This window comes from Mustela nivalis, assembly GCF_964662115.1.
Source record: "Mustela nivalis genome assembly, chromosome: 12".
Lineage (NCBI taxonomy): Eukaryota > Metazoa > Chordata > Mammalia > Carnivora > Mustelidae > Mustela > Mustela nivalis.
The window spans coordinates 14,786,643-14,813,111 of record NC_139031.1 but is presented as its reverse complement, the minus strand read 5'-3'; the positions used below and the strand labels follow the sequence as shown (position 1 = coordinate 14,813,111).

Below are 26,469 nucleotides of genomic sequence, written 5' to 3'. Positions count from 1 at the left end.
TTCTATATGAGGTTCTGAGGGGAGGAAGGAGGGAGTCAAGCCACCATGACCAGCTCCCCAGTGACAAAGCAGACACAAGGGCAGCTCATCCTACCTAGGTCCTCCACCACCACACTCCCCCCACAACCCCATCTCTGTTAAGGGCAGCTGTTGGCAAGTAGTAGCCTCTCCCAGAGTCCCAGGTCCCGGAGAGAGGTCCTGAAAGAGCACAAGACCTGGACTGGGCCCATGGGAAAGTCGACACCCCACATTCCAGGTTGCCAACCCACAACCCATCATGCGCGCCTCAGGGGAGCCAGATCTATGTGTACTTGACTCACAAGTGTTGCTGTAGCTCCAACAGCATGGATTTCTCCAGGCTGGTCTCATTGGAGATAATGAAATGGGGAAGATCCACATCAGGCCTCGTCTCCAGGCCTGATGCCCTGAGCAGAGAGGATCCTCGGTCCCAGTGCCCAAGCTCCCCAGCTGAGGCTGGGCTGGACGGCTCTTCCAGCGGGGAATGTTCCTCGTAGATCAGCAGATTTCTGGATCTCACTGAGGACAGAGCAAAGGAACAGGTGTTAGGGAAAGACCACAGGGTTTATCCTATCCCAGCGCCAGAAACAGATGCTAACTTGTGGGTTCTTTTGCCCAGAATGGAGGGTGCCTGTTGGCGCTGGCTTTCCAGAAAGGCTTCAGGGTTTCAGAGTTTTGTGCAGTGAAACATTGTATCAATTATCCAGTGCTGTAAGAACAACAGAAAGCAAATAGACATGAAGCAAACCGCCATCCCCACTGCTTTGAAAATAAAACTCCCCTCCTTGCCCACCCATAACCATCTGAGGGGAACAAGCCATGAAGAATGGGAGTCAAATACTTGGAGATGTCCAGACCAGCTAAAACAAGAAACATTTCCAATGGGTTGATCTTGCATGGAGAGAAGGCACGAGGGCAGAAAACTGCATTTTCATCTGGAAACCAGAGAGAAGCTCCAAAGCCAAAGCCATAAATCAAATGACAGAGACAGTTTCTTTGTTTTATAGGAGAGTTGCAGAGCTGGATGGCTCTGTAGCAATTTTCCACAACACAGAAACTCTGCTCTCATTGGCTTCCATTTAAATTTACAGATACATTCCCTTAGGGGGGAAAAAAAAAGAATTTCCCAAGAGATCACTGAAATTATGTGGTTGAAATGCTAGCATTTCTGTCATAAACCTGGCAGAGAGATAACCACCCGGGGAAGATCAGAGACGTTTCAGAACAGCAAGACTGAGCCTGCTGCCAATCTAACACCCAATTCCACACTTGCTCTTATTAGTGTGTGCAGGTATCTGTGTGTATGTTATGATGCCCAAAGGCTACTTCATTATTTCCTACATACCTAAAAGGGATCATTGAACTAGGTGAGGTTATCACACTTCTAACACCTGAGTCTCTAAATTCTCTAAATCTTGGTCATAATGTGTTGTAAGACAGACCGATTCATTTCACGAACTCTTAACTATGGCAACATACAATTCCAATGAATAGAAGTAGAAACCCAGGGAAGTCCTTTAAAATGTCAGGGAAAGGGATGCCTGGGTGGCTCAGTTGGTTAAGCAGCTGCCTTCGGCTCAGGTCATGATCCCAGCGTCCTGGGATCGAGTCCCACATGGGGCTCCTTGCTCCGCAGGGAGCCTGCTTCTCCCTCTGACTCTGCCTTCCACTCTGTCTGCCTGTGCTCGCTCTCACTCTCTCTCTCTTACAAATAAATAAATAAAATCTTTAAAAATAAAATAAAATAAAATGTCAGGGAAAGCTTAATGTCCCCCCTCCACCTACTACTCCCCCCACCCCGCCAAATCTACCTCCCTCCCCTTTATCAGAGCTCAAAAAGGAGACCTCAGAATTTGCCTAGAGCAAGAATCTGCAAACTGTATTCTGCCATACTCTGCTCTAGAGAATTCCCAGTGGAGCCTCAGGCTGAGGCAGGAGGGGCACAAGAAGGGAGCCAGAGGCCTGGGCACCAGACCCGCTGTGCCTTCTTCCCTCCCTTCAAGAGAGAAGCTACGCTTCTACTAGTTTTTAAAGATAAGACTTTCTCATAAGACCTCCCTCAGAAAGATGAGCTTCCAGAAAGCTCCGAACAAATGAAACAAGACACTTTACAAGTTGCCTAGTGCCATCTTACCGACAGAGGCTGTATACGGCTCCTGCAGAGAATGCTGGCTGGGCAGAGCCATCTTGGTGGCGGAAGGATAGGGCCCGTAGCCCTGAAGGAAGCTGCCGAATGCGACAGCAAAGCACAGCACGACCACCTGCAGGGGGGAGAGGGAGCACAGGGAGCTGTCAGTAAACGAGCCCAGAGCAAACCTCAAGCCCCGCAACAGCTAGGGAAGTGCAGGGACTCAGACTCCCCTTCCCCAGGCTGGACTGGGCCAACTGGCCAGCCCCGGGGAACATCAGAGAGAGCCACACAGCATCTCTAACCCCACGTGGACGTGGATGTGGCAAGTTGGGGATAGACTGGTGACTGGGGGCGGGGGGGCAGGGCACTTGCGGCGCTGTCCCTTTGGGAAACTCACCATGAGGCATGTGCCCGTCTGTGTGCCCGCCAACTTGCAGGTGCGCGAAACCTTGCCCATCACCAAAGTCTGAAGTTTTTGTAGTTGCTGCAGGAGAGTTCTGCAAACACAGCAAACCAAAGCATGAAGAGTCTAAGACAGAGGAGAGTGCTTTCCGGCGACCTCTGTCCCCAGGCTCCAGGGAAGCTGCCAGAGCTTCGCATCTCAATTTGAATGCAGTGTCAAGGGAGATACTACGGACCCCAGTGCCTTTGAGCCTCCGTGCGGCAGGACTCCCCAGAGTTTGGAATGTGCCCCTCAGTTTGGCAGCCTGTCCAGTTCTTGCGCTGTTTTGTGTAAGAGCTGAATGCCCCGAGTTATCCCCTACAATGCTTGGACTTGTCTAACAGTCCCTGAGACAAAACAAAAAAAAAAACAAAAAGAACAATTAGCTGGGTGGGTGATGGTGGTACCAGCGGATCTCATTTATCTACGAGAAGGGAAACGCTGAAGAGGACATAAGGAAGGAGAAACACAGAGACCTGAAGGAGTGGCCAGAGGTGGTGGCTGTCACTGGAAATGGCGGCAGGATCCGTGAGCCACGGTCACTCAGATGGCAAACTTGAGGAGGAAGAGAGGAAAACCAAGAATGACAGGGAGGCAAACAGCCAGGGGCACCTCACACCTATGGTCCTTGCAGGCTCACGGCATCTCTACGGTCAGAAACAAAGCCAGACTACGACAGAGCAAAGAAGTCTGCCCGACCGGACGCATGCTCAGAGCCAGGGCTCTTGGGAACCATCCCCTCCACACAGACTCTGCTCCTTCTCCAGGAAGAGACAGGGAGCAGAAGCAAAAAAGAGTTGTTCTCTCCCTAAAATTGGACAACTGTGCATACCCTTAAAAGGGAAGGTTTGGGATGAGAATCCTATATTCTGGTCTGTGTGACATCAGGTCACAGAGAGAGCAGATGGTGACATTCTTTGCAAATTCTGAACACTGCAAGCCGCAGAAAAGGATCTTACAACACAGCCTCCTGAATCAGAGCCTCTGGGATCAACCCGTGTGAGCAGCCGAGAGCTGAAGCTTCTTTTTGCTTCACTCCTTCCCCAAGCCCCGTGCACACGGCAAAGTGGAACCATTTTATAAGCAGATGCTTTTTCTCGAGTCTCAGAAATTTTCAACAAATTCATGCTGTGATGTCACATCAGAAAGCCAGACAAGCTCATTTGGAAACATCAGCAAATCACTTGTTTGCAGAATTCTGGGCTCTCCCGGGGAACCTGCCTCTAGACACAATCTACCTCCTGACGAGCCTTCAAGTACTAGAAGGACAGGCTAGTCTTCTCAGAGTTTGCAGCCTCCACCCTGACAAGCACCAATGACATGAGTTTCTTCCAGGGTTAAGCCAAGCAGGGACAGGGTGGCCATAGCAGCTAGCTGGCTAAGATCTGGGGCAGAACTAGGGCAGTGCACAGCACACACACACACACACACAAACCCCAAAAACCAAAACAACAACAACAACAAACAATGCTGTGTGGTCCTGATGAATTTAATTTAAGCAAAACAAAATCATTCATCCCATGAATCAGTACGATTAATTTAAATTCTATTAACATGGACGTCTTTTTAGTACCTTATGGTACATTTTGTTGTTGTTGTTCATTGTTAACCTAGAAGTATAATCAAACCATTTGGATCTGGTTTCTGTATATTCAGGCATCATGTTCTTTAAGTGTTCTGTTCCTCAAAAAGTTGAAAATAGAGCTATCCTACGACCCAGCAATCGCACTACTGGGTATTTACCCTAAAGATACAAATGTAGCGATCCAAAGGGGCATGTGCACAGGAATGTTTACAGCAGCAACGTCCACAATAGCCAAACGATGGAAAGAACCTACATGTCCTTCAGCGGATGAATGGATAAAGAAGATGTATACATATACAATGGAATACTATGAAGTCATGAAAAGAAATGAAATCTTGCCATTTGCAATGACAATGATGGAACTAGAGGGTATTATGCTGAGCAAAATAAGTCAATCAGAGAAAGACGATTATCATATGATCTCCCTGATATGAGGAAGTTGACAGGCAGGGCAGGGGGTGTGGGGGGAGGGAGGGAAAAAAATGAAACAAGATGGGATCAGGGAGGGAGACAAACCATAAGAGACTCTTAAATCTCACAAAACAAACTGAGGGTTGCTGGGGGAAGGGGGTTAAGGGGAGGGTGATTGGATCATGGACACTGGGGAGGGTATGTGCTATGGTGAGTGCTGTGAATTGTGTAAGCCTGATGATTCACAGACCTGTACCCCAGGGGCTAATAATACATTATATGTTAATAATAAATAAATAAATAAATAAATAGCTAGATAGCTGGATAGATAGATAAAAAGTATCTATATGATACTCAAGGCTAAGAAGTTCTGATAGTGTGATTATATTAAATCCCTCATACAGAGAGCCTGTCATTTGTGACAATACAGATGATGAACCTGGAGGGCATTACGCTAAGTGAAATAAGCCAAACAGAGAAAGAAAAACACCATATGGTATCACTTATATATGGAACCTTTAAAGAAAAATCTTCTTTTTTTTTTTTTAAGTTGAACTCAGAAGCAAAGTAGAAAAGCAGTTGCGAAGGGGTGGGGGGTGGGAGGCATAGGGTGAGGTTGGTAAAAGCCATAAGAGGATTTAACGTACAACAGAATAACTGTACTCTGTCGCACTGTATTGGATGACGGAAATTTGCAAAGAGAGTGAAACTAAAATGTACTCACTAGGAAATGCAAAACAAAAACCGGTAAACATGTGAGGCGAAGGATGCGTTAATTAACTCGATGTCAGGAACACTTTCACAAAGTATGCGTATTTCAAATCACGTCTATTTTGAATATCTAACAATTTTGTCAATTATACCTCTAGAAAGCTGAGGAAAAAGGGAAAAAAAGAGCTTGCAATGAAATGATCAGATAATGCAGCAAGTTCTTCTCCTCACGCCTTTTTCCTCTTCTCCCAGCACTCTGGACGAGCCCCCTATTCTTAGCTGCTGGCATAGCTGCCTTTCCCAAACAGGGTGCTAAGTGACCTAATGCACACCCACTTCCTGGGGGAGCATTCGTTCTCCCAGCCCTAGGATGTGGCAGGCAGTAGCTTCCATTTTCTTGACTACCTCAGTGGTGCTGGCGCCAAAGCTTTCCCTGGGTTCTCCCTGCTGTATTTTGGAATTCTAAGACCTGCATTTGGCCATAGGGCACAACACTTTTCTCTCATATTCTGGCCTCCTTCTGTGGTACTGAGTCATATGTTTGTTGCCCGCTAGACTACGGTTTCCTCACTTGCTTCTGAGGAGCCATCTTGAAGCAATGGCTGCCTTGGTGGGGGGGGCAAGCACCTCAACTCCCACGGGGCACCCCTGTTGCCTGAGCTGGCAGCCTGAGGTACTCAAGTTCAGCTGTGCTCTGTGCAGCTTTCCAGATGTTTCCAAAAACACTGTTTTTTGCTCCAAAGTCTTAAGGTGATTTTAAAGTGAAACCAATTCCCTATTTTACCAACCAACCTTATTCACCCACAATCATCCCACACTTCTTTCCTGCGAAAACCAAATCCATCAATGACTTGGAATCACTCCTCCCTTCAAATTTCTGGTTGTGATCACTACCCCCTGCCCTAGACTGAAGACGCTCCATTGTGGCGTCTGAAAGCAGACCCTTCGCAGACCACACCTGCCTAAGCATGTCTACCGGTGGTAGGATGTTCTTGCCTCAAGCTGGGACCCCTAAGGACAGAGGCAAAGTGCTACAAGTGTGGAAGAAGGACCATCCAAGTCTGGCTGGGTGGGCAGGGAAGGCTAGATGTTTTCCAGTTGGGTGGAAGTTTACTTGGCATTCAGCAGCGCATCATCTCCCAACTCAAGATAATTATATTCTGAATCCACTGCAAATGAAAATAGTTGTTTAATGGTCCCTGATTTCTAACAGTCTATAATCCTTCTCTTTGAGATGAGCAAACGTGTAGTTTTAAAACAGAATTTTTTTTTTTTTTTTAAGCTTGAGAAGTTGGTGGAAAGCAACAGCGATCGATCATGTGCTATTTCCTGCTGCTGCTTCTCCTGCTCGGATCAGTGGAAGTAAACTGAGCTGATGATGGAAATGATGACATTCTGAAGCCCATCAATCAGCAACTCAGAGTGATTTCACCCAAGGAAAGTGATGGAGGTCATCCATCCCCAAATCTAAACAGATTCCAAGGATCCAATCAAGTCTGAGAAACTCATATATATTCATTCCTACAGTAGAAACACTTATCTTCGTCATAAGGAAAGGTAACTAAAAGGGAGCACCCGCTGACTGAGTTCTAGGAACCCCATATACTGAGAGATACCAAAGAACTGTCTCAAAGACATGTAATTCCTAAGTTGAAGCCCTCATATGTAAAAGCTGATTTTGTAGTTCATGGACTTTCCAATGTGCTATGACACATGCCCTTGTTGATAACCTAATAAAATCAAGAACCAAAATACCTCTCAGTTAGGTAGATTTTTCTTAAACCCAATGACATTAATGTCATATCAACAATAGCCCAATGAAGAGATACGTCCATCCTTAGAAAAGACAAGGTTACTGTAGGGGCACCTGGGTGGCTCAGTTGGTTAAGAGTCTGATTCTTGACTTCAACTCAGGTCATGATCTCAGGGACATCAGATTGAGCCCATCAGACTCCTTCTGGGCATGGAGCCTGCTTAAGATTTTCTCTCTCTGCCTCTCCCTCTGCTCTTCCCCACATACACTCACTCTCAAGCTCACTCTCTAAAAGAAAAAAAGAAAAGAAAAGGTTACTATCAACAGGGGTCAAGCCACAGATGGCAGAGCCACAATAAAAATCAGGGACCCATACTAACAAGGTTTCTATGACAACGATACAAATAAAAACAATGACATGACATTGTTTGTCCTGTGGCACATCTCAGGCTATACCAAAGATGAAATGCCAAGTGAGAGGTTAAAGAATCAAGGGTGCTCCTTGACCTACGTCAGGTGTCTGGAAGTCAAACCTGGGCCCTGATTAGGAAAACGGAAACTACAAGACCTGTCCCTCCTTGAGACACTGCAAGAATGGACGGGATGGCTTTAGAATTGGAGCATCTGCACTGGAACAGAGGATTGGCTGAGTTTAGATCTTGGTACCACTACTGCATAGTTTTAATCAAGTTATCTCAGTCCTGATTTTAGGTAGCCAGTCAAAGTGAATCCCTTTGACCTCCTCAGCTAATAAAAGAAGGAGAGAATTCCCCTTCCTGGAGTACTCTTGGTTTCTTGAAGCAAAGACACCCTTCCAGAGTGCCTGCTACCCCTTTCCATGGGTGACAGAAGCAGCCAGCCCTTTATAGGGAAGCTTGGGGCCTCCTAACTGAAGCACGGATCTGAGATGATGTGGGATTCTTCCTGATGCCCCTGGGACAGATGCCATGGCCTGTGACATCGGGAGTGTGGATGACGGCCGTCACCCTGCTTGCACGAAGGGCTGGCTGAAGGAAAGGCAGCCATCAGGGGAAATGGAAGAATTATTTTTAAAACTAAAGCTATAAAAACCCAACCATAGGACAGACCCAACAGTGCATGCACAGCCCAGAATAAACTTTTTCTTTATTACTGTATTTTAAATCATCAGTGACCATGGCTAATTATGGCTTAATGAATTCTTGGGCTTCCGGGAGCAAGGTCTCAATTTAGAGAAAGGAGTACTCGTAGCAAACATTTATCTGGGCCAAGAGATTTTTTCACAACTTGTTAAATTGGAGTGTCCAACTCTTGATTGAAAATGCGGATTTTGTCCTGTGATGAGATGTAAAAATAAACTTAGTGACTGTCCTCACGCAGCTCCTTGTAAAAGAGCAGTCCGAGGCAGCAGCCGGCCTCACCCAAAATATATCGTCCCCCTGTATCTTGGGAGGAGGATGAAGGGAAATCGGACAAAGCGTTCAGAAGTCGCCAGGAGGGCGAGACATACTCTTATTACAACTGGGAATATATCAACAGCCTCGTGGTTTTGTCTTTCACTTAATCTAGTATTCTAAATTATGTTTAAAATGTTAAACATAAAAATTATGTTAAAATGTTAAAAATGTTTCCTTTATTTATGAGACACAGAGAGGACGAGAGAGAGAGAGAGAGAGAGAGAGAGAGAGAGGAAATGGTCATATAGTTATTACTGCCTTTTGTACTTGAAACATTCAGCTACCTGACTGCCCACCAGAGTAACAAATCAGAACCAGGGAAAAAGAGTAAACTGGGGGTTCCTGATAACTTGCTATGCCAGGAACTCTCGATAGATGTATTTTCCAACACATCTTCTAACACACCCGTGAGTGTAGGCACAGGAACCATTCTCTGGAAAAGTCAGCCTCCTACAGAGATGTGGGAAATTTTTTTCCCTCCTTCCAGAACTATCAGAGCAGTGTTGTTTTCCAAATTCGCCATCATGAACCATTAGTGGGTTGTGGAAACACTTGGGTTGTCAGTGGTGAATTTTTTTTTTTAAGATTTTATTTATTTATTTGATGGAGAGAGAGAGATCACAAGTAGGCAGAGAGGCAGACAGAGAGTGAGAGGAGGAAGCAGGCTCCCTACTGAGCAGAGAGCCTGGTGCGGGGCTCGATCCCGGGACTCTGAGATCATGACCTGAGCCAAAGGCAGAGGCTTTAACCCACTGAGCCACCCAGGTGCCCCAAATTGTGAATTTTTTTAATGAAACAACCAGCTGGAACACACGGGATTGGGGGCTGACGCATCGTAAATAAGCATCCAGTTGTGAAGTTATGCGTGTGGGGTAGAGGTTCCCATGGGATGCCTGGGTCGCTACAGAAAATGCAAAAGGATTACTACTGAAAAGTCTAAGTGCCACTCAGCTGGTGCACCCAAGCACAATAATTATATATGGCTGCATATCAGGTTGCTTTATGACAGAAGAGCCAAGCACCTGTGTCCTTCTGAAACAAACAAACAAAAAAAAATCCCACCTGAATCCTTCCCCAACCCCATGCCCACCCTGGTCTTTTAGAGTAATTGTCTCAGAATTTCTGAGGGTTAGGAGGAGGGTGTTCAAAAGCTAAGCCATCTACTTCCAAGTCCTGGGGTGGAGACGGCGAGAAGCTGGGGTACAGTGGACCATGATTTAAAGTTCCACACGCTGCATAACGAGATGTAAGAAGACTCACGAACCATCTCCAAGACTTCTAAATACTGAAGCGTGACATATGCAAATAAATAACAGTCACAGGGCGCTAAAACCCTAACCTTTGCATAATATTTACGTATGATCTTTTACTTAAGCTTTGAGGGCTGTTCATGGGGCTTTGGCCTCAATAGGAAAAAAAAACAAGGAAGCATTTTTTCCTTTCTCTTTCTGTGTAATCGCTGTATCACAAAGGGTTTGCTGTGCTGGAACCAAAGGATACTTGTGAGATATTCCATTACCTACTTGTGCAGGACCAGGAACAAGAGAGCTCTAGAATGTTCTCTGGGGCTGTGGAATGGCTGACTTTGCCACAGACTTATACTGACATGCCTTCCAGTCTCTCTGGGGAACTCTGTCTGGTACCCAAAGGGAGGTTTGAAATATTAGAAAGCTTATACTCTTCCCACAACCAGAAGTCACAGATACCAGAGAAATGAAAGTGAATTAAAGCAAGGTGAAGGTCTGTTGAGTGGTAAGTCACATCATTCATCAGTACTCCAGTGGCCTCCCCGAGTAGGGCAGCAGGGGGAACTGGCAGTGACGGTCAATCTACAGAGAACAGGGGAGCCTGGGGAAGAGGGTGACAGTGCGTCATGCAAATGGGCACAGGCATAGGGGCCAAGTAGAAAAATGAGGAGAGGTGGAATACGGCGAAAGCCCAGTGCACATAGTTGGAAAGAGCTGTATCAGGAACCATGTGTAGATTCCAAGAACAAGACAAGTGGAGGTAGACAGAGAGGGTTAGAGCTGAGAGGACATGAACCCCATGCAGGACTCCAGGCACACAGCAGCCGGGTTCAAACTCCTGATGCACCAGCTTCGGGGATGGCCCCTGGTGGCTTGGTCTACCCTTCGGAGAAGAGAACTTGGGGTAGAGACCCACGCAGGCCCTGGAGATGACCCAAGGCTCCTGGGGCAGGGAATTCCAGAGTCTCAGGTTACCAGGGTGAGGACTGAGGGGGTAGAATAAGAACTCCACATGCAAACATTGCCTTGGGCCTGCTGACTGTCTTCCCATGGACGGCTGTGTGGCTAGAGGTGAGCCAGAGCAGGGTCCCCGAAAACACAAGTCCAAAGCAAGGCCCTCCTATTCGGGTTTAAGTTAGCCCTGTGCTGGGCGAAGGCAGTGGTCCTTGAAAGAGAAAGGGGCACAGCAGAAGAAAAATGAAGATCTGTATCAATTTAAAACTTGAGTGGCTGAGGTCTACCGTTCTACCTCTAGACATTTGGATGACCTGAACCTCACGGTGCCTCAGGTCCCCCTCCAAAAACTGAAGTCAAATTAGGTAGTCTGTGCTAACGTGGAATTCAGGCCTAAGCTCCCACGCATGGCTCCACACATCGGGGCAGGAGGAGAGGGCCTGTGGCTCACAGCCTGACAGAGGCAAGGGACCCAATATGGAACCAGAGGGCCAACAGAACCACCGACATGGGAAACTGCTGGGCTGAGCGGTGTGGGTCACCTGCACAGGAGTCCTCTGGAATGGGACGAGGGTAGGGCCGTCCAGAGGACCTGCAGCTTAGAGGGGTGAGGGATGGGCATGGGAAAGCCAGCATGATTGTCCAGCAGCCACACACACACACACACACACACACACACACACACACACATACGCGGGCCTCACCCGGACCTTGTAAGTGAAAATGTATTTCCTGATTGAGTGCAGGAAGACAGGCCCCCTGGGAAGCTATCTCTCTCTCATCTCACACATCTCCTGATGGCACGCAATTAGTGGCTCGCCTCAGCAGTGCAAGTGTGAAGGTGCTTTCGCACGGCTTGGCTCTGCTCCGAGAGGCTCCGGGTAAGGCTGCAGAAGTGTTAAGAGCATTTCTTCATTTTCTCTCCCGTCCTCATCCCCTTCCAACTTCCTGAGCTCAGAGAAAAGGGTCTTTACACCTAGAAACCAACAATGCGCTCTACCAGGTGGCCATTGCTAAGTCCAGCATTAACCAAAAGATTCAGGATTGACTCTGAATTGGAGCGCTCATTTTTATCCAGAGAGATGGAAAAGTCCCTCTTGGGGTGTAACACGGAAGTGGGAAAATGAAAAAATCATCTTCCTTTAATGTGGTCAACAAGGAAATAGCCACTCACTTTCCCCACCATGTCAGGTCCCATGACATCATGGCGCCCGCGATCCCCCAGCCCACTCCAGAGATGTGGGATCCAGTTCATGCCTGGCTCTTCTGTGTCTATCCAGCTACCTCCAAAGGATGATAATCCAAGAAACAGGGCCAGGAACACAAACACAGGTGTGTGTTCATTAGGCCCAGCCCTGTACTTAGTTCAAACACCGTGTCACTGACGCAGTGTTGTGTGAGCAAAGGGACCAAAAGTCTCCCTTGCCACATGCCCAAACCACCACCTCTTCGGGACAGGTGGATGGCAAGAGGCTGCCAAGGTTACAACAGAGTCACTGTGGTTAGTGCCGTGTCCTCAGAGCAAGGCGAGGCCCTTGAGGAGGGCAAGACGCCAAAGGGATGCAGACCCACTTTCCTTGTCTCAATGAGAACAGCCCTGCGCTCATGTCTTGACCTCTCAGGCTAAAACACATTAAAAATTACTTAGAAATTATAACCCCCGGAGTCCCCTGATAAGATTATCTGTGGGAAGACTACAGGTCAGTCAACTGTCAGCCACAAAAGAAGGGTTGTCTGCCCGCAAGGTTGAGTTTTGAAGGCAGAGAATACAGGGCCGCCAAGAGACAGAGCAGGCCTGGGGCACGTTGTTTCTTCAGTGGGGGTTCCAACAGGCTAAATGCTGGGAAGAATTTCCACACAGTCCATGAAGAACAAGAGAGGAAACTCATCATTGAGTCACAGGGAAGAACATGAGATAGGCTGACCCCACGCTCAAATATACCATATGTTCCCGTAACTCCTGTTCCAGAATAACTAATATTATTGAAATCGCCATGGTCATTATTTAAAAAGATAAAAGTAATTGGCAAAACACAGATTGTGTTACACAGAATCAGATGTACCTTATGTCAGTGTTCCTCACACGATAGCTCTTTATCAGCTTCTGACAGAAATAAGGACTCTGAGGAAATACACTGATATGAAAATATGCCCACTGTGTTCTGTTAAATGGGAAAAGCTCTTAATGAAAGAGGATGTGTATATGTATAAATAGGCACGTATAAAATATTACAAAATATAAATATCTCTGGGTGAAAAGATTTTAATTTTTTCTTTTTGAACTGTAGTTTCTGATTTTTTTCTGTGATGAGGAATATATTACATGTGTAAGTTGTTTATTTTTTGAGATACAGAGAGAGAGAGAGAGAGCGCGTGTGCACAAGTGGTGGGGGGTGTGCAGAGGGAGAAGCAGAGTCCCCATTGAGCGGGGAGCCCTACGCCGCATTTGATCCCAGAACCCGGGGAGCAGGACCCAAGCCTCAAGGCAGACATTCAACGGAAAAAGCCGCCCAAGCACTTGGGTTGTCTTTTTTTTTTTTTTTTTTTTTTAAGATTTTATTTATTTATTTGACAGACAGAGATCACAAGTAGGCAGAGAGGCAGGCAGGGAGAGAGGAAGAAGCAGGCTCCCTGACGAGCAGAGAGCCTGATGTGGGGCTCGATCCCAGGACTCTGAGATCATGATCTGAGCTGAAGGCAGAGGCTCAAACCACTGAGCCACCTAGGCGCCCCACTGGGCTGTCTTTTTAAGTTTAAAAAATATGGGGGTGTCTGGGTAGCTTCTTTTAAGCATCTACCTTTGGCCCAGATGGTGATCTCAGGGTCCTGGGATCCAGCCCCAGGTATAGCTCCCTTCTCAGCGGAATCAGCTTCTCCCACTCCCTCCCTCCCTGCCCGAGTACGCGCTCTCTCTCTCTCCAATTAATAAATAAAATCTTTTTTTAAAAAAATACGATACAGTAAGGTCATCCGGGAGAGGGGAGGAGAGGCCCTTTCTAGGAGAAGCGGGCAGCAGAGCACTTCTCATCCCAAGCACCCCGCTCCCCAAAGCTGAGCCCGTACTGCACCTCTGCTGCCCCCGTGTGGCTGCGAGAAGACCTGGCACCTGGAGCCCTTCGACAAGGACGAACCTGGATCAAACTCCAGGATTATCTTGGATACATTCTTCTTCCTCTTTCACCAGTTCATAATGTGAATTTGTCCCACTCGTGAACATGGAGCATTGTAAGTGCTAGGACGGGCGTTCAGGACGCTAACAGGTGGACACAGACTCTGGTAGGGGTTCAGGGCCCGGAGATCTACTACGGCAGGAGTGAAGTTGGAGGTAAGAAGGGGCAAAGCCTCAGGAGACTACTTGACCACAGGGAACCATGAAAACAGAGCCCTAAAGCCCTTTGCCACAGGGGATCAAGGCGAGAGCACCTGGAGCCGGGGGTGTTTATTTACTTCTGCCATCCTCTGTGGAGCACCTGAGGCAACTGCCCTCGACCTGCTGTTTGAGCACAGACGTTCCCAGAAACGCAGAGGGAAGTCCAGTGGGTGACAATGTCCGATGTTCCCACTGATGGTAGTTTAAGCTTAGGAGTAGAACAGCCTGCTGCCTAAGCATCGCACCATGAAGACCTGAGCCAAATTTAGTGTTATCAAATGACAGGCAAATAGATTTAACCCGATCCCTTAACGATTGCAAAATCATTATTAGGCATTAATGCTAAGCCTTGAAATGATTAAGTAATATTCTTCTTACCTAAAAGGCTATTTTTCTCGGCTTGCATTGTCAGATCTGTAACAACTAAAGGCAACAGGATCCCCTAACAAATATTTTAATTTTTAAAGTGTAGTAGGCACTGCGTACACATACACACATTCTAGATTAAACTCCCCAACTCTTAACCCTATACCTTAACCCCTTTTTCTTAATCCCATACCTCAACCCGTTTCTCTTGCATATGACCTAGGACAGCACTCAATACACTTCTCCTACATTTAGGCTCCAGAGCCAAGTTGCCTGCATTCAAATGCAACTCCACTATTTTCTGTGTGACTTTGGGCATATCACCTAACTGTCTGAGTCTCAGTGATCTCCTCTATATAATGGGGATATTAATAGGACCACCTCATAGGGTTGCTGGAAGGTTAAGGAGTTGACATCTGTGATGCGCTAAAAACAACACCTGACAAGAAAGGGCTAGAAGAGCCTGTTAACTCACTCTGTCCTACAGATGTTTTTTTTAAATGGGTTTGAAATGTCATTAATTTTTATACACTGGAACTTAAAACAAACCTGGTGTCCTCTTTTCCTTTCACGAGTAAACACCATCTGTTACTAAGATTGGGTGACAATGAAGAGGCCAGTCCCTCCCGTCCACCTCTAAAGCTGAATGTCTTTTTCAGGAGAAACAAACTTACCGTCCTTATTCTCCTCCAAGCTTCCTGCCATGTATTTTAGGAAAAGTAAAGAGTGTGTGTGTGTGTGTGTGTGTATACAAGTGTGCATGTGTGGAATATGGCCATCCCGAGTGCCTTCATACCTTCCTCCTACTCTAGTCCTGGATCTGCCCCCCCCTTTCCATTAGGCAGTTTCAACAGCTCTTCACGCTAGCGACACTCACCTATTGGTGTTCTCCAGAACCTCTACCTTCTTCCGAAGCTCCAAGTTCTCAGTTGAACAAGACTCCACCCTACAGAGGAGCAAGAGAGAAGACAATTAGTTGTACCAGTTAAGCAAATGCAGGTAGGGTTTGGAGAAGGAGGACTGGGCTTCAGCTACTCTAGGGAAGTGAGGGAGAGAGCCTAGCCAACCTCAGTTGGGAAGAAAGGTAAGAAGACAAAAGAAAAAGAGAGAGAGAGATGAGTAACACGTGCCTCAGAACAAGAAAATGAATAAGGATGGTACAAACTGTAAAGTCCTAGGGTGCTCTAACCTCGATTTCATTTTTTCGTCCCTATTGCTCTCAATGTCCATCACTCATCTCCCTCATCTACAGGAGCCTGGATGCTGCTGGCTGTAGTCTTGGCCAGAAGGACTGATAGGGATAGACAAGGGGGTTGGAGAAAAACGCAACGCCTCAAGACAAGGAATCCAGCTGCAGGAACATGCCTCCCAGAGGCATTAAAGACCATCTTGACCCTGAAGCCTACAGAAAATAATGGAACATCATGGGACTACTTCATGCTCCAACACCTAACCTAGGAATGTAGAGACACTAACTTCCAGTAGGAATGTCAAGAACCAGCCAGGATCTGCTCTTCTCCCCAGACACACAGGAAGATTCACTTCCGAGTCGGGGGCCTCATTTCCGGGTCAGGGGCCTCATTTCCATCTTAGACCATATTTGTTGGTCAAGTGGAGAACTGTATTTCTAAGGCTAATACAAAATTGCATCTCATTCATGTTTCTCGACAGCCCTCCTGATATTCTGGACTACTCAGAAGAACAAACGGTGCCTTCGAGTGTTTTTGTGGGTAGGAGCTAGCTCGAAGCATGAATGACAGTGGACGGAAAGTAAGGAACGCCGGTGGCACTGGCTGCATGGCCCACGCGCCTTCTCTGGGGCGTGAGGGATGAATTAGCACCGCTCCTTTGGGCGGAAACAGTGCCTCTCCTCTGAGGAGAGTTCCAGGAACGGGAATGAGTGTTAATATTTGCACTTGTTTGCAAGGAAGCCTTCGAGGATTTACTCTGGTTAGAAATGCTGTGGTACCAACGCCTGCTAAGATTGAGTGCATTTTTTAACTTAAGGCCGTCCTTGTAAAGCCTCCCCCTCTCAAATCCACTAGGTGGCAGACAAGACCTAGGGGATGGGCCAACCGGCTTTGATGGTGGCCAGAATGAACTTTATCCACTTTCCCTGAAAACAGAAGCTTGGCACACTCCCATTTTCCTAGGCAGATCACCCAGTAACACACCCAGTTTCGGCAGGAGGCTTACTTTTTCTCCAAGCTGTCCATGTATTCTTTCTTCTTTCTCCTACTTTCCTGGGCAGAAATCTGACACAGAAGGGGAGAAGAAAGGATTAACTTCCTGCGGCTCCGGAAGTCAGTTGTGTGTAAATGGAAGAGAGGAGTCTGTTCCGCACAGAAATCCCCAGAGTCCTGCTCATTTCTGTGGCCGTTCTTCATTGAGATAACCTGCTGGCTCATCTGTGACTCATCTCTTCTGACCTCCCTGGTTTCAACCAGCCTGTGTGGTCACTAGTTCCCACCAAAGTGGGCCCCTCATGGGAAGCCTGGCAGGCCTGAGTCAGAACAGAACATGTGGGTCACAAACCATCTATGTCATCTTCAGTAAATGACTTCAACTCCATGGGCCTCAGTTGGCTCAACTAGAACATGTACACCAAGGCAGTTGGACTTGATCAGACATAACCCCCTTCCTGGTTCTGCACAGGGACGAAGAGTGGTAACTGAACTCTCTTTTTCTTTCTTTCTCTGTCTCTTGCCTTCTGGCCTATCTGTACCCTAGCCATGCCCCCTGAACTCACCAGTCCTGATTTGCTCTGTAGGGACCTAGGGCTAGGAGACTACTAAATCCAGGCATAGGATGGCAGATTACAGGATTTTATTTTTTTAATCAAAAACCTAGTAAAAAAAATTTAAACACCCATAATGCATTTATATTAGTTTATTTATAAATTATACACATGCCCACGAGAAGGAAATACTACGTACATCATAAAACAGAAACTGAAAAGGCTGATGTAAAAAATATTAATGGGAGTTCTAATGTTTTCCTCTTAGCCCGGAGTGGATCCCCATGGGCACCAAGGAATAGGCACACCCAATTTGGGATCCACTGACACAGAGGATGGGTGGAGGGACTGGAGGAACACAGGGGTCAGTGGGGACTGTGTTCCTGCTCCCCACTGAGGGGAAGGGCAAGACTGAGCCTTGTCCCCCTTGTCCTCCCTCCATGAGATGGGCCAGTGTTGGCCACTGGGAAGAGGGGGATTGGGGGTACCCAGGCTTAATTCTTGTCATGGTCTCTGATCATAAAAGCACCTCGATTTAAAGGGCTCACCTTGTTCTTGATTTTCCTCCGAATCTTCTTCAAAGCCTTCTCCTCTGATTTTGTTAGAGGCAATTTGGTGGGGATGGGATAGCCCTCGGCGATCAGGGTCCTCTTCTCCTCTTCTGTCAGGACCAGTGGACCTGACCCTTGCAGTTTCTGTGCAGATTAAGGGGCAGAAAAAGGGTCAAAGCGGAACAAGGGGGCAACACTCAAGAAACATGCACAATTCAGGGGTGCCTGGGTGGCTCAGTGGGTTAAGCCTCTGCCTTCAGCTCAGGTCATGATCCCAGGGTCCTGGGATCCAGCCCTGCATTGGGCTCTCTGGTCATCAGGGAGCCTGCTTCCTCCTCTCTCTCTGCCTGCCTCTCTGCCTACTTGTGATCTCTCTCTCTCTCTCGTGTCAAATAAATCAATAAAATCTTAAAAAAAAGAAACTTGCAAAATTCTGAGAGGAAAGGGTGCTCATATGCTTCAGGTGAGAGATGAGTAGTCTGAAGTGGAAGCAAAGATGGAGAACACAACCAAGAATTATCATTCAAGGGAAAGGGTGAAGAAACCTCCACCCATCAATTCCCAGAAGGTACCCCAGTGGGTGAAACATTACAGGATTCATTTCCCACATCTCGAGATTTCATGGCCTGGGAGTGATGGGGGATTCACTTGGAGCTCTTGGTGAAAGAGTGTCCTTGTTCTCCTGAAAACACAGTTTTGCAAGATGCTTTCCACATACCAGGGGTCACTTCTTGTCCCCCACTAAAAGCTAAGGGGCCAGGGCTCCCAGAAATCCACCTGCAGGCACATCTCATGGAAGTCTCTGGCTTCGGACAGTCCCAGATTGTCCATCAGCAGTGAAGACCCGGGACAATAGTTCATCTCATTTAGCCCATCATAGAATGATGAAGCTGGGCGCCAACAACATCTGAGCCCCATATTCAAGGTCATGGAACACTCCAAAGAAAAGGCATCTCTCAAAACATAGCTTGTGATCAAGACTGAGACTGAATTAATACACACGGAATGCTGTAATACAACTCAAGGTGCATTCAGAATCTGGGGATAGAGACACATGCGTGTGTGTGATAAGGAAAGGCTTAAGGGTAGGAGAGGAGACTGACATTGGGTTAAAAAGAAGGGGATGATTTACACAGAGAGAGGAGGGCATTCCAAGCAAAAGGCAGTATTCTGAAAAGCACTTGAAGATGCTGTCCTGTCTAGAATGGATAGGAAGTTGTTGAAACAGCAAAAGGTCAAGGTGCCCAGTATATAGTAGAAGTACTGGGGTTTGATACCAAGAGCTAATTAAGAAGCGCAAACAAGACAGTGTAGGGGTGTGACACCCGGAGGACTTCCTAACATGGCCACAGATCCAGAACTCCGTGGGGCACACTGACTTTACACCGTCAAAATTATATTAACTGAGAGATGATTCTTACAAAATTTTTAAATATCTCATCTCATTCAAATGTTCTCTATGTGATATAAATTCAATACGGTTGATAATAATTTTATCATTCTTCAGATTTCATAGAAATCAATGAATTCTTCAGAATAGTAAAATGTTAATTCTCTGTCTCTATTTTTATTGGGGACAAGGTGCCCTTATACACATTAGGGATGAATGATGACTCGTGCTTTCGAACACAAGTCTCTGGGTTGGGAGTCGTACCACAGGCAAAAAAAGGGTTAAACTATACTTTTGAGCTTTCAGCAACAAAACATTTCATCTCGGACAAAGTTTTAGGTTCATCAAAGACTGCTTATTTGAAAAACAAGTTATTTCCTATCATAGGCCACAGGATTACCAAAAGTGATGGTAAGTATCTGGGATGTGATTTTGAGGAGGAAGACAACACAACAGTGTGACCCCTTCTGCTCTGGCTGCGTCCAATGAAACAAACAAGCGGTAACGGGCACGTGCACCGGGAAAGGGCAGAGGATGGTGTTAGCATGGCGAGATCAATAGGCAGGTCTTAAAAAGTGTTCTTCAAGGTGGCTATCACCCTGCTTTAGCAACTAAACCTAAGAGTTCCTTACAAGAACAAGTGTCAAGTAGCCTTGAAGGACACCCACTCCCAGCGAAGCTCCAAGGGACCAAAGGGTAAGGGCTCCCGGCGAAATACTCACGTGAGGGGCCGTGAGGAGAGGGGAGCTGGACAGGGCCGAGGGGGCCCGCGCCACGGCTCTGGCAGGGCTGTGGGTCTGCGGCAGGCCGAAGGGGTGCAGGCGGGGGTTGGGGCTCAGGCTGCCCTCCGAGTCGCTGCTGTGGCTGCTGGGAGGGGTGGGGGGTAAGTGCAGGTGCTCCACGGAGGCTGAGGGAAAGAAAGCGGGTTTCATCCATCAGACAGCAACGAAGCAGGACCCGGAGGTGGTCAATCGGCTGCACGTCCACACAGCCCAACGCGGGTCAGCTGAACAAAGGGACGGAGGTGCTGCGTGTGCGGATAGGGAAGATCTCCAGTGTATTTTGTTAGGGGGGAGGGGGTAACATCAAGGTGCAGAACGGTATATAAAGGAGTCCTCCTTTTGTATGAAAGAGGCAAGCAGGTGAATACAGACTCCTATTTGTTCGTCTCTGCATAAAGAAACATGGGAAATACATAAGAAATCAATAAAATTACGACCTCTTGGGGGCTGGGGAAAATTAGGGTAAACCGTGGCAGGGTGCATAACTTCTCACTGTATTTGCTTCTTATCATTTATATCCTTTGACTTGTGAACCACGTTAATGGATCAGGTGCTTAAAAAAAAAAAAAAAAAAAAATTAGCAAAACCTGGAGCCCGAGAGCCTTCCCAAAGGCTGCTTTGAGAAAAGCTCATTTGTTTCTGAAGGAATGTGCATGGCAGGGCCCCCAGGCAAGACGCCTGACATTCTTCCTTCAGAAAATCCTAAATCCATCTGTAGCTAGGTAGGGAGGCACTGGAAAAGCGGCGCGTGTGTGTCTGGGTGTCTGTGTGTGTGTGTCTGTGTGTGCACGCGCGTGCGTGCTGGGGGAGCCTTGCTGCTCCACAGTCCCTTCGCCTCCCCTCAGGGAGTCACAGACAGGCTGTCTGCTGGAACGTGTGAGCCACAGTCGGTGTCATCAGTCACACATCTCCAGGGCAGCGGGGATGGGCTCCAGAAGGCACAATCCACTCTGAGGTCAGACTTATGGACAAAAGAGCTCTCCTTTTTCTGGTCTCCTTTCTATTCCTGCTAAGCTGAAGCACCTTGAGAGGCAGCCACTGGTTCTGAGCCAAGGGGCATAACCTTGGGTAAGCTTTTCACCCCACACTGCTTCGGGGCCCCCAAGACAACTGAGCCCTTTAGTACCAAAGGGGCAGCTCGGCCGGAGGAGAGCTTGGGGTCACGGAAAGGCTTCAGCCTCCTCTTCTCTCCTGTAACCAGAGACCACCTGAGGTGGGAAGGGCCTTCTGAGACACAAGTGACCCACCAGATCCCACCCAGAGCCAGTCCTGTGCCGCCCTCCCTGCTGTTCACAGCACACAGCTCTTTCTCTGCGCCTTCCTCTCTTCGTCTTTTTCTAACATAGTACCTTCACTAGATCCTTCCCCTTTTCTCTGACAAAGTCTTGCCAAAGAGCCCCCTGGGCTTTGTACAGTCTGCGGGCACTTCGAAAGCCAAGGAATATTCTAAAATAATCCTTGCATCTCTAATGCCAACATCGCTGCCAATGGTTCCAGGGGCCTTAAATATGCTTCCCCCCACCCCGCCCCACCCCTGCCCAGAACAGAGTCCTGAGAGTGTCAACCAAGGTGTCCAATGGCTTCAACAAAGAGGCCATTGGACCGAGGTGTCTTTCATGCTGTGGTCTATGTGAACAAACCAAGATCGATGCCTGTAGACACATCAAGGTTACCAAATTGAAACCCAAGGGCAACCAGTCATAGAGAACCAACTAGGCTTTAAACAACAGCCACTCAAGGATCTCCTGACTTTGCTTCCAACAAAGTATCAAAGTCTCTCCTGAGTGCCCAATGGTGGAAGACTCCCAACACCTTGTGGTTTGGCGCTGCCAATTTGAACACACTTTTTCTCCAATAAACTCCTAAAAATGTTAATATGCCTCAGTTTATCTTTTAACAATGGTGGGAAAAACCACTACCGCCACCACCACCACCACAAAACCCAAGAGCAAAACCTATCAGGGGCTCCTGCTGTCTGCCACACCGTGCTGTTACATTTAGAACTAGCCAACTGCACCTAGAGCTTACTTGCCCCTCTCCCTTAGCATAGTCCAAATTATTTTAATATTTTTTTCTTTTCCAAGCAGAAGGTGCTCTACAAAAAAACAGAACTGGCACATCAGAAAAAGTGAGAGAAACTCAAATTTCCTTGTTCCTGCTTATTAAGAGCTTCTGACCTGGCTCTAGGTGCCTCGGTATCAGATTTCTAAATATCACTTGAAATACCAGTCTCAGATTACTTGAAAGGTCTGGGGACAGCAAGCCACTTTGCCTAGAAGCTCCACTGCTTCTAAGATATTGAATTTCCTCCTCTCTGTTTATCTAGGATAATGAGGAAGGACTGCCCGCCACTTACTTTACTCTTGACATGTTTCTTCTCTAGTGATCCCTGAGTCTGAAGCCTGAACCATCATTGTTACAGTTAGGACACTTTCTGAAGCATATGGCAACATAAACTAAAAGAGCAAGATGTATTGAATAGTCTTCATGAAAAAGAAAGGAATTACTTTAGAACAGTTAAGTAAGTGGAAAGCACTAATAGAGAACACTCCGTGGAAAGATATATCGTTTCTAAATGGGTTCCAGTCGATATTGTTAATTTCAAAAATGTAATCGTTTCTTACTGATAACAAAGGCAAATACCAGCCCTGATTAAACTGTCACAGATAAAATCCCGAGTTCCTAGCAGAATGAAGGGCGTTATGCTTTCAGGAGAACTGCTCATTTGTAACACCCACACATTTTCTATGACAAACGCAAACATGACTTTCTTGTTTGTCGACCACACTAACAAATTGTCCTAATCTCATCCAGAAGACATCAATAAAAAGATGACGGTAGGTCTGGAGGCACAAAATTTAAAGCACAGGGCCCACGCAGGGGTATCTCCATTTTTAAAAAGGCCAAAAAAGCTTCCTTAGACTTTATGACACTTGTTGGCGGGGGGTGGGGGGGGTGGTCAGTGTTCAGGATTCCCCAGTATGGGCTTCATCTGAGAACAAGAGGGAGAAGTCAGAAAGAAACTGATGCAAAGAAAGAAAAAGTGAAAAGTATGACACCTTAGAATACGACATTGGAATGCATGAACTAATTTGTAACTAGGAAAGAGGCTCCTTGTAACTACTGTCCTCCAAAGCCAGCATTTAAGAACAGTGAATGATCAAATCATGGATTCACTTGACAAAGGGTTTAAAACTGAGTTGCTTTAAACAGGCCAGGTGCCTTTGTGGCTATTTGTCTATTGGCCTCTACTGCGCAGGCCCGCAGAACAGAGAATGGGGCTTGATTCATACATTCACACCCAGAAAGGCAACACTTGCCTTGTTCACCAGCATCCAAGTCATAGCTGACCATAAAAGTTTGGGGAAAAAACACCTCTGCTAGGAGTAAAAGTAAAATACAAGACTTAGCATAAAAGCCTTAAGCATATACAAATATTTAAATAAAAGATTTAACCATGTGACACAGAGGGGAAATTAAAATTTAGCTTTCATCATTTGTATTTAGAACCAAGGGTTTTGAGAGCAGAGCTATTTCAGAGAGCAGGCGATGCCTGCGCTACATGTGAACGCCAGCACTCTCTCCCACACCCCCCTTCTCCGCACCCTGCCATCCGGGACCCCAAGGAAGCCAGGAAGAGCAGACGGACCTTCTTTCGGAGAGAAGTTGAGGAACTGATCCACTTCATGGGGCTCCAGCTTGATCTTAGGTATAATGGTCTGGCACGAGGAATCAACCTAGAGGAGGAATTTCAAACAGTTTTTAAAAACCAGGAACAAACCTAGAGGGACACCAGGGGAGCGGCTTGTCATCCAACCATGTGTCTCCCTCTCTGGGCAGCCTCACTTCTCCGGGCTGAGCGCAAGCAGGCTCTTTCTCTGCCAGGCAGGCGGCTTCCTTCTTAGACTTTCTTTCACCGCCTAACCTGGCTCTTCAGCAGACCGAGCGCTCGGGATTCCGAAGTTAAAAAACCAGGCCTTCTCTTTCTTTTGTTTTTATCATAATATAAATACCATAAAATAGTCTGGCAACTTTGAAAAGGGCCACAGGCCTCCAATAGTTTGTCCTACAGCAGGAGCTGCCTGAACCAAACAGTCTGTGATCCCCCGCAGGCTTCCTCGGGATTGAGAGTGTCGAACCATGAACACTCGCTACAGAAGGAAGAAAAGGTCTCTGGCCTATGCGTGGAGCGAGGCCAAGACCCTGGCCTTGCTTAATTACACACTAAAAAATCAACCGGACTGACATCTCATGGTTCGAGAAGACTGAGAGGCGCTCTCGAAGCCCAGTGCAATGAACAGACCCAGGCCGCCCATGAGAAAGGAATTCTAGAGCGCCGCGGTAGTGGGGCTCTGTCCACAGCCTCCCACTTTTCCCAGCGGGGTTGTAGAGAGCGCTAAGAACAAGTGTGCATGAAAGCTTTCTACTGCTTCTGTGTGACCCCTTCCTAAAAAGGCACAGGTAAATAGGATGCCTTGCTCAGAGAAGTTCTGACTTAACATCAGTGGAGCCATTGTTTATAAACCTTTGGCTTTGAACTTTAGGAAACTCAGGACTGGCTTTCGACATCTGGAAGAAGATGTTGTGTACTTTTTGGTTTTCAAATTGAGTGACTGTGTTATCTATTTAAAAGTAAATAAGCACATTTTTAAATGGCCCACCACTGGACACTAGAAATACCTGGAGAGAAGGTGGGGTAGGCATGTGGGCATGGAATCCAACAAGAAAGAAATGCCCAATTTAGGATGTTTTCCACGTGTAATACAATAAAAGCTGGCAGGTGGGAGATCCCCAAGTTGGGTCAGAGCAACTCCACATTGCACAAGGAGAGGAAATCATAACACAGGAAACAACACTTCCCTCAGCGCCGGCATACAAGCCAAGGATTGCATCATCATTTAGTCCCTCTCTTTCCACTGGCCTAAAAATCGATCCCATGAGGAGTTTGGTTTTTTGTTTTTTCTGTTTTTTTTAAACCACGGATATTGGTCTATTTATCTTAATTTTGTAACAGCAGTCATCGGAAAAATGAAAGCAGACTTGCAACCCGTTTTCTGAACAATGCCTTTAAAGGAAGTGGCATAATCAATGCCGATCCCAAATCAACACAGCCTTGATATATACATACACACATATGCAGCCTCTAGATCCCCCGAAACATCTAGAACCTGAAGCATCTAGAACCCCTAGCTCCAAAAATGGTTAAATGCTTTATTGGAGAATGAGGATCCATGTCTTTTGATCCAATGTGTGTGTAGGGAAGGAAAGTGAGCATACCCCAGTATTCATTTCCAGCGGGGGTTCCTCCTTCTCAAAAGGGGTGGAGATGGCTGTGATGGTCAGAGTGACGGAGGGAACAAGTCCTGGGGGCGGCTCCTCCGTAATCGGCTCTGTCTTGATGGTGGTTGATGGAAAGTCTGTAGACAGGTACCATTTCTCACTTTCTACTTCATCTGTGGGGAAAAGACAAGCACATGTATGAATCTGGTCGGGGGTATCAGACATAAGTAAAACAAGTGACCACTGACCCTGCTCCTCAGAAAAGAGCTCCAACCATAGGTCACGGAGAATAGAATACGAGGAAATAAAGTGAGGATGTGAGAGAGGAGATAAATGGACAACGAAATGAATGGCCAAGGAAGAATCTACACTTGCATTCGTTGGCGTGGAAGTACGCCTAAAGGGAACCTCAAGGATCCACGTCAAAGAAACCTGCCTTGGTCAGGGTTGGAAGGAGGCTGGGTCAGGGTTGGAAGGAGGCTGGGTGGACGGGAAACAGGACGGGAGGAAGAATCTCCATGTGTGATGTTGTGTACTTTTTGGTTTTCAAATTGAGTGACTGTGTTATCTATCTAAAAGTAAATAAGCACATTTTTAAAAGATTTATTTATTTGTTTATTCGAGAGAGAGCGTGGGGAGGGGAGGGGCAGAGGGAGGAGAGACACTCTCAAGCAGATTTCCCGCTGAACACAGAGCCCGACATGGGGCTCGATCTCAGGACACTGACACCAGGACCCGAGCTGAAATCATGAGTTGGATACTTAACCAACTGAGCCATGCAGGTGCCCCAACAAGTACATTTAAAATTAAGAAACAAATGGTGTGTAACCAGAGTCTCAGGAGAGAGGGCTGGGGACCATGGTGAGGTGGGCTCTGTTCTTCTCCCAGTGGACAGTTACTTGTTTTCTTTTTCTTCTCACCCCTATTGTTGTCCTCTGGTTTCCCTACAATCCCAGTTATGCCTTAAGCTTGACCTAGACCTCCAGAACTTTAAACTTAGCCCTCTGTGAAACTTCAGAGTTTGTAACAAACTTCTGCCTTTACTGAAATGGACCAAATATCTAGAGGAAAGAGCCGGATCTTGACAAGCGTGGATCTTGGCTTGCTACTGGCTTTCATGGTGATCACAGGCCTAGAGATCAGGACAAAGGAACAAGAACAGACAGAAGCACCTCTACAGTCAACATGCATTCTTCTAGGAGCTCATGTTCACCTGTTTCTTACCAAATTACTTCTGAGCCACTAGCCAAGCACAGCCCTGGAAAAGGAGGGAGACGGGCAGAAAAGACAAGACAAGGGGATTGC

The 26,469-nt window shown here is 46.9% G+C and overlaps 1 protein-coding gene across 2 annotated transcripts in view; it reads right to left on the bottom strand.

Moving 5' to 3' along the window:
• CREB3L2 (cAMP responsive element binding protein 3 like 2) overlaps positions 1 to 26,469 on the bottom strand; it is a 111,401-nt gene that overhangs the window by 6,907 nt on the left and 78,025 nt on the right. For both annotated transcript variants that reach the window (XM_082693197.1, XM_082693196.1), the window contains exons 3-11: positions 25,162 to 25,337; positions 23,534 to 23,621; positions 19,825 to 20,009; positions 17,710 to 17,856; positions 16,621 to 16,679; positions 15,302 to 15,370; positions 2,547 to 2,646; positions 2,153 to 2,279; positions 321 to 537 (exon numbers count right to left, since the gene is read on the bottom strand). In XM_082693197.1, coding sequence (XP_082549323.1) covers positions 321 to 537; positions 2,153 to 2,279; positions 2,547 to 2,646; positions 15,302 to 15,370; positions 16,621 to 16,679; positions 17,710 to 17,856; positions 19,825 to 20,009; positions 23,534 to 23,621; positions 25,162 to 25,337 — 1,168 coding nt within the window. The remainder of the gene's footprint in view (positions 1 to 320; positions 538 to 2,152; positions 2,280 to 2,546; positions 2,647 to 15,301; positions 15,371 to 16,620; positions 16,680 to 17,709; positions 17,857 to 19,824; positions 20,010 to 23,533; positions 23,622 to 25,161; positions 25,338 to 26,469) is intronic.